The sequence below is a fragment of the Cupressus sempervirens genome, chromosome 6 (genome assembly GCF_028749045.1).
Source record: "Cupressus sempervirens isolate cs-2001-9-10 chromosome 6, ASM2874904v1, whole genome shotgun sequence".
Lineage (NCBI taxonomy): Eukaryota > Viridiplantae > Streptophyta > Pinopsida > Cupressales > Cupressaceae > Cupressus > Cupressus sempervirens.
Genome location: NC_143123.1, coordinates 640,153,407 through 640,162,152, shown reverse-complemented (window position 1 = coordinate 640,162,152; position 8,746 = coordinate 640,153,407). Strand labels below are relative to the sequence as shown.

The following is an 8,746-nucleotide window of genomic DNA, read 5'->3' as shown; positions in this document are numbered from 1 at the left end:
GGAGAAAAGAGGAATTTCTATTTTCGAGGTGCATAGGTGGCATAAATAGAAAAATAAGAAAAATAGTTGTCATTCCATTCATTGAGGTGTGTAGGTGGCATCTTAAAGCTTGTGGAAAGTTTCTTAAATCTTACATTTAATATTTGTTGTGATCCATAAAAGAAATGTAATTTTCTAATTGGGCCACATGGTGGTGCTTAGTTGTATTTAGGTGGAATTCTAGAAAGTTGTGGATATTGTAGAAGGTTGTGGATATTGTGTAGGTGGAATTCTAGAAGGTTGTGGATAATTCATGCATTAGGTGGTAAGTGCCTATTTAAGCAAGGCATATGAGCATTTCTAATCAAGCTTGGAAAGGTAAAAGCTGTGGAAGGTGAAGCTTTGGAAGGTAAAGCTTTGGAAGGAAAAGCTTCAAGGTGTGAAAGTTGGAAGGTGTGAAGGCTTCAAGGTGTGGAAGAGGAGGAAGTGAAGAGTGAGTTTTCCTGAGTCTATGTACAGAGTGCCGAATGTGAGGTAGTTTATAGCACGATTGTGATGGAGTGGACAGAGCACTGAATGTGAGGCAGTTTACACTTGGATCTTGGATAAAGTTGGAGAAGAGCTAATGACTGCGGTTTAGAAACAAGGAGGTTGCTTGGTGGCTTGCGAGCACAAGTTGAGATCTCAGAGGTTTCTACTAGAGTGTGGATCTGGACTAGCTTGGGCTTGGATTGGATCTTGAGGGATCTTGTAGAAATGTTATTGTAATTAATATTGGATTTTCAAGTATAATAAAATTGTTTGAAGCATTTTGTCATCTCTTGTCTTCATATTGTGGCATTTTTGGTTATGAGTTAGTAGGGTGGTGTGGCCCTTCATCAAGTGGTATCAGAGCATACCTTCATCACACTCGATTTGTTTGATGCAACGGGGGGAGCAGACACATCTTGAAGTGTCGCTTGAAATGGTAACAACATCATTGAGTATTTATGTGTTCACCATATCTAAGGGATTTACCAAGTAAGTAGGTAAGCTATATGCACACATGGTACAATTTATATGGATTGATGTTGAAATGGCTATACAGGACATAATGATTGTATAAGGGAAATAATTAATTATATAAAAAAATGGTATTCTAATTTTTAATTAAATAATAAATAATAATAAAAGTTTAAACAAGGCTATTTTGTCCGCTGTGTAGACACTTCTGATAGATATTCAAGGCTTCTGTCTCTAGAAATTCGTCTTTGGTACAAATTAGTTTGTTTTTCTTATTTTACAAATTCAATGTCTCTAATGGAAAATTTAGTTTTCCTAAAATATTTCTCTACATTATTAATTTCAGAATGTCTTAGAATTGTTAGATACTAGAAACATAGTGCTTGATATATTTAATAACTATAGCATAGGTGCATGCATATTACCTAAAAAATTAATTGCTGATAAACCCTTTTGATATGGCAAACACAAGTATTACAAGTATACAAAGCCATGTTGTTACCATTTCAAGCTACATTTCAGAGACAACTTCTACCCGTTTGGTTAGGGTGTTTACCCAAACAACTGCATCACATGTGGATCATCATATCACATGGGGCCTGATGAAACATTATTCAATTTAGCAAAAACATGTAATATTTCATATGAAGTTTTTGAACAAGAAAACCTTAGAAATTTTAGCTTTGAAATGTGCAATAGTGGCAGAAGATATTCAATCAGCCAATCCAGAGATGAACTTCACAGAAGGTGTACTAGTAAATGAATACTTGACATCCTATGTTCTTTATAGGCATGTGAAAGTTACTCATTAAGATTCATTAAGACATATCAATATGTATTTTAACAAATTGGTTTTTGTATTGGGATAGATAATTTAAAAGGGTTTTAACAATGCCACAAGTTAGAAGTAAAGAATAGGAAAAGGTGATTTGAATTCTTAAAAGATGTATAATATTTAGGACTATATTTATCCTTTTCTATTGCTAACCAACTTAATAATATCTTATAAATTCATGTTTTTTTGCATGTAGAAAAAATAGTCGAACACGCCCACCTACCTACTTGATAACATTCAACTCTGGTAGGTGAGTTTGAATTCGAAAAAAAGAGGGAAATGCTTTTTGATGCAAGACAAAAAGGGATGAAGTTCATTCATTCGAAGAAAAAAAAGGTAGAGAGAAGATCAATAGATTAGAGCAGAGGAAGTGGAGAAAGTTCAAAGAGCAAAAGGAACTGGAAGAAGACAGAAGTTGCAACAACATCTTTGTTCTCCTTGTTCTTTGTGAGTTCATTTTTGTTTATCCTGTGAAGCAGTGATTGCTCCAGGCATTATTGTATGCAGTCTTGTAGTGTTGCGAGTTTATATTTCAAGTAGAAGTTGTAGATTAAAGTATTTTGTCTCCGGTTGAAGCCCTATGCTCCTTGACTTGTATTCAGTTTAATCAGTTTATGAATAGAAAGCGAGCAAGCAGACATACTACTCTTTGTTGTCTCCTTTCATTCGTTATTGCATGGTGCTCAATATTCAAGAAGATTAGAGTTGCAAGTTCTCTGTTTTATTCTTGCATTTTAATGGTGGGAAAGGTCAGATTGTAAGTTTGTAGTTAACTCACTCAATTCACTCTGTAACCAAGCTCTTCCCCTAACAATTCGATCTGAGTAAGCCTTGTTTCTATTGAGTCTACCGAGCACCTATCTGTCGTTCTTACCTAGTTCACTCAGTTCCTTCGTAGACCAAATTCTCTCGGTCATTGTGTTGGTTGTGTGTTGACTAGTTTGTCAAGCTCAACCTGTCCTTGGTGACCGAGTTCACTTAGGTCCCATTGTTGCCGAGTCACTCGGCATCGGCCAGGCTTAACCGGCACACTAGAACCATTGACTAATAGTGGGTAGGAGTGGGCCCAGCCACTCTTAGCCAATAGCTTGGGGCCATTGTGTTATGCATTGGTCTCATGGTATTAGTTAAGAGTGGCTGGGCCTACTCTTAACCACTATTAGTCAATGGTTTGAGTGTGCCAGTTAAGTCGCTCGCTTGGCATCTATTGTGCGGAGCCCCATTATTGCCGAGCTCACTTGACTCCTTAGTGTGCCGAGCTCACTCGGCTCCCTGCCTTGTCACTTGGCATCCTTTGTTTGCCGAATAAAATCTGTCACTTGGCATTAACTGCTGCCAAGCAGAATTTTTTGAAGTTGTGATTTCTCATAGGCATATGTTTCAGATGTTCAGAATTACTCCAGAGGCCAACAAATATTGAGATATAATTTGTTGAATGGAAGCTCTGCGAAAAGATCTGGTTTGGTTGCTCTTACCAACTACTTCCATTTTAGAGGTCTCCATCTCTCTCAAATTTGAAAGAGTAAACCAGAGAACCACAGCAAACCTACCACAAAAATCAGTATAATTGGACAAAATCGTTACCATCAGCATTATAAAATAAAGACTATTTGCATTATTCATCATAAATAAATCTCCGAAGCCCCACATACTGCCTATTTAAGTTCTATCATTATAACATTATTCAATATAGCGTCCTCAAGGCACATAAGACGCTAGCTATGGGTCAAACAAGTCTGTCCACTGTGAGGTTTTCGGGATCTACCTTCGGCAGAGTCCTGAATTTGTTCGTATGAGTAATTGATCCTCAGGCCGGCAAGTATATCAGTATTTATATCGAGCAACAAAATCACATCGTTACAACGAGCACCCAAAAGTTCATTGGTGTGTAGTCTAATATCGTCCTGAAGATGGACAATACATCAGTTTCTTGGCTATCTGTGCTGCTTACCAGTTTTCTGGTGCTCTTAATATTGCTGATATGGAGGAGAAAGAGAGAGGGGGGGAATTCTCTTCCTCTTCCTCCTGGGCCTCCTGGTTTTCCCATTGTGGGAAACTTATTTCAGATTGGTAAAAATCCCCATGAATCTCTGTTTGCACTGTCTCAGCACTACGGGCCTCTCATGATGCTCTCTCTGGGCATGAAAAGAGCAGTGGTGGTCTCATCTCCTGACATGACCAAGGAATTTCTCAAGACCCATGATCACATATTTGCAGGGCGGCCATTAACACAGGCAGCCATGGTTAACTCTCACCACAAGTCATCTCTTGTTGTGGGAGAATATGGAGCTCGGTGGCAGAAACTGAGGCGCATCTCTACCACTCAGCTCCTCACTGGAAAGATGCTGCGATCTCTTCAACATCTCAGAAGAGATCAAGTGTGTGGAATGACTAGAATGGTCTTCGAGATGAGGGGGAAGAGTGTGAACATTCCCGATGCAGTGTTCTTCACTGGCTTCAATCTGATTGCCAACATGATCTTCAGTAGAAGCATGTTGGATCCCAAAGACAGAAACTCCATGGATTTCAAGGAGGCCTTCACTACTACACTCATGCTTGCTGGTAAACCCAACTTGGCTGACTCCTTTCCATTTCTGGCCTTCATGGATCCTCAGGGAGTTAAACGTCAGCTGGCCAAGTGTTACAAGATTGTTTATAAGTTTTTAGATTCACTCATTAGCAATCGGCTAGAGGGGAGAGGATCAGACAAGAAGGATTTTCTTGGTGTGCTGCTCGAGTTGAAAGATGATGAACTGAGTCTCACGGATATCAAAGCGATTGTTTTTGTAAGTTTTTTTTAATGAATCTTTATTCTTGTTCTTATAGCAGATGGGTTTTGTAAACTTCATTTTATGAATTTATATGTGTTTAGCTTGAAATTTATACAGTTTGAAATGTGATGTGATAAACGATAATATAATTTTGACTTCAGTAAAGATAATACATTTATACAGTACTTATTTATGTGATTTGAGTTTGTCGTATGATTTTTCTTTCTTTTTCATCAATATTTCAAAGTCCGGAAGTTTTTATATCTTATTAGTATTTTTTAATGGAGGTTCAGCAATTTTTGTCTAGTCTTTTTGGTTAAGAACCAAGGACTGACGGGTATCCATTCCACCAAATTCGTCCGGTCTCATCCCTTCATATGTTGGGGGCCTTTCAACTTCACCGATAGACTTCAGTATATGAAACATAAGTCTAAAATTTGACTTGAAAATAACATAGTTGAATTCTAATAAATGATATCATAATTTGACTTTATTATAGACTTTATGTGATTTGAATTTCTGATTTGGACTTCCATTCTTCTCATCAATGTCACAATTTGCTTATTTATGAAAAAAAATTACATTATTTTTTTGTATTTTTATCTTATGATAGACAGGTTTTTTAAAACTTAGGTTGATATTTATTGGTTTAAATTATGATATCGTTTATCATAATTTGACATTATTATAGACATAAGATTTCTTCAATCCATATTTATATGATTTGCATTTCTGACTTCTCATCAATGGTTTTTGTCATTTCTTCAATCCATATTTATATGATTTGCATTTATGATTTGTCATCAATGTTTTTTGTCATAATATATGATTCATTATCAAGATAGGGGATATAGTATCATCCAAATGTTGACCGTGTGTTCTTTCTTTCCATCAATGTTTTGAGTGATCTCACATCCTCTAATAGTATGATTTGAAGTGTTGATAGGAGAAAGCATAGACAAAATTACAAGTTACAAATCAGCTCTCTATTCCGATGATGAATTGTATAATATGATTCAAAATATTGATGGGAAGGAAGAAAACATAGTTTAAATCAGAAACTCAAATTACACAATTTGACTCGTTTCGAAAAATATTTCCTACTCATAAAAATGTTGTGATTTGATAAAAAAAAAATTTGATACATGTATTAATTTCTTAATGATTTCAAATTTTCACAATTCATAATTTAACATATCATTAGAATTGTAAATTAGACTGTATATTAGTTTTTGCATTTGACTTTAGAAAACTTAAAAATTACATTTATTCTAAAATTCTTACTGTTACTTTACATTTATTCTAAAATTGTTGTAATAATGCTATATTTACTTTGTAGGATCTGCTAGTGGCTGGTAGTGACACAACATCTACAACAATAGAATGGATTATGACAGAACTCATGCGCCATCCCAGTGCACTGAAACGGGCCCAAGAAGAATTGAAAGAAAAGGTAGGGTGTGCTGAAAAAGTGGAAGAAGGTGATATAGATGAGCTGCCTTATCTGCATGCTGTGATTAAGGAAGGGTTTCGCTTGCATCCACCTCTTCCTTTTCTCATCCCTCATAGAGCTGAGAAATCTTGTGAAGTCTCTGGATATGTGATACCTAAACATACCCAAGTGTTGGTGAATGTGTGGGGAATGGGAAGGGACCCTGAAAATTGGAAGGATCCTTCAAAATTCTGTCCAGAGAGATTTTTGCAGGGTGGGAATAGTAAGATAGATTATAAGGGACATGATTTTGAACTGATACCATTTGGAACAGGAAGAAGAATGTGCATGGGCCTTCCCTTGGCATATAGAATGGTTCATTTAATTTTAGCTTCACTTGTCCATTCGTTTGATTGGACTCTTCCAGAGGGAATGAATGGAGAGGAACTAGATATGAATGAGGACTTTGGGGTAACATTGAAAAAGAAGGCATACTTGCATGTAATCCCCACACCACGCCTACCACATCATGTCTACTAAAATTTCACTTGATTGACGATGTTAATGTCACTTTTCGTTTGAATAATAATATTTTAGTCATGTTTATGTTCTCAAAGTAATGGGCACATTTGGATTTTTTCGCCTTTAATAAAGGCCATGAGACTGTTGTCATCAGCTATCTTAATAAGATACATAGTTTTCTCAACTTTTTGATGAGAAGTTGGACCTAACCACATGTTTAAGGCATCAAGGAAAGGACTATTACAATGATTTTGTATTGTTTAAATAATTTTAAATAAATACATGTCATAATAAATATATTTTCAATGAGTTTTAAAAAGTTATTTAGTTTTACTTTAGATTAATTAAACTATTCATACATTAAGGTGATATAAATGAATCAAACTTAGTAATGCAAAACAACTAATAGCTTTAGGGCTTCTACACACTATCTAGCATTGTTTACTTTGGACAAAATATTTAGAATGTAAAAATGGTTAATAGTTCAATGAACATATAGAGGAGTACTTTTATCCAATATATTAGAGTTTTAAAAAATTACATTTATATTGAAAATTTTAATTTTTTGGAAGAGAATCTAATATTTCTAATTTCTAAATTATTCTTATGTATGTGTAGGTGTAGGTGAGGATGAGAGAACAAAATTGTTCTAAATAACAATATTTTTTTTTCCTAGACAACCTTTATTAGTAATATTCATAGAAAATATCCATATTATTTAATGGGATGAAATCTAAGACAACAATACCATATAGAAAATTCATGTGTGCTCTTTGTTGTGCAATTTATTTGGATTCTAATTGAATGTTAATTTTTGTGGTCAACATTTTTATTTCAAGTCTATGGTGAAAAATTAACTTTGTAGTAGCTGATATTCACACTCAAAATCTTAAATTGATTATGTATCCTAGATATGATAATGATGGTACATTATAGCTAATTTCATTTAGAATATGATCATTAGTTTGAATTTGTACCAAATTAAACAATATTTGGTTGGAGATTTCCTAATGAAGTTTGTAGTCTAACAACTTCCTTCGCTAACCTTAAGGACAAGGTAGTGCTAAAAAAATGTCAAGTCTTTTTAACAATTACGAAAAATAACATAAAATAATATGCATATCACAACACGATGTTTTACATGGGAAAACCCTTTTGGAAGAAAAATTGCACTTTCCAAAAGCCATGTAATATACTATTTTAAATTTCAATTTACTTACACATATTACAAGCTTCTCTCAGAAGTCTCATTAGCCAAAGATTTGAAGGTAGCTAAATAGATATACTTAGGCTTTCGCATTTTCCATCTCATTCACCTAATATATAGGAGATACAATATTTGGAAACCATCAAATACTATTACAAAACCATGGGTTGAAAACCTCTTATAAAGCGGTGCTCATCTTATCTCCAATGAAATATGCCTTATGATGTATAAAATAGACCCACAACAACATGTGTAACTCCATTTTATAACTTGTTTATGTATTTAGCATGGTTTTACATTTCCTGTTCTTTCAAAGGCCAACTTTTGAAATAGATGTTCAATTAACAAATTTTTTGAAGCATTGGAAAGCTTGCATAACCATATGTTTTGTCCCAAGTGACCTATGTGTGTGTGGGGGGGGGTGGGGGGGGCGGGGTAAGGGGGGGGAAGGGGGAGCATAAGTATTACAACTATACCAAGTGATGATGTTACCATTTCAAGCTACATTCCAGAGACAACTTCTCCCTCTTTGGTTAGGGTGTTTACCTAAACAACCACATCAGATGTGGATCATCATATCATATGGGCCCTAATGAAACATTATTTAATTTAGCAAAAATATGTACATTGTAATATTTCATAAAAAAATTTCAAACAAGAAAACCCTAGAAATTGTAGCTTTGAAATTTGCAACAGTGGTAGAAGATGTTCAATTAGCCAATCTAAAGATGAACTTCACAGAAGGTGTACTAGTAGACAAATACTTGGCATCCTCTGTTCTATACTAGGCATGTTAAATCTACTCATTGAGATTCATTAGGACATATTAATATGTTTTTAACAAATTGGTTTTTTGTATTGAGATATATATAATTTAGAAGGGTTTTAAAAATGCGACAAGTTAGTAGTAATGAATAGGAAAAGGTGATTTGAGTTCTTCAAAGACATATAATATTTAAGACTATATTTATCATTTTCTATTGATAACCAACTCAATA

At 34.7% G+C, this 8,746-nt stretch overlaps 1 protein-coding gene across 1 annotated transcript; it reads left to right on the top strand.

The window, feature by feature from the left end:
• Window positions 1–3,726: 3,726 nt before the first annotated feature.
• Window positions 3,727–6,559, top strand: LOC149553851 (cytochrome P450 76T24-like). The gene is made up of 2 exons (XM_089789953.1): window positions 3,727–4,602; window positions 5,927–6,559. Exons 1-2 carry the CDS (start codon window positions 3,727–3,729, stop codon window positions 6,557–6,559), a joined length of 1,509 nt encoding a protein of 502 aa, XP_089646079.1.
• Window positions 6,560–8,746: the final 2,187 nt, after the last annotated feature.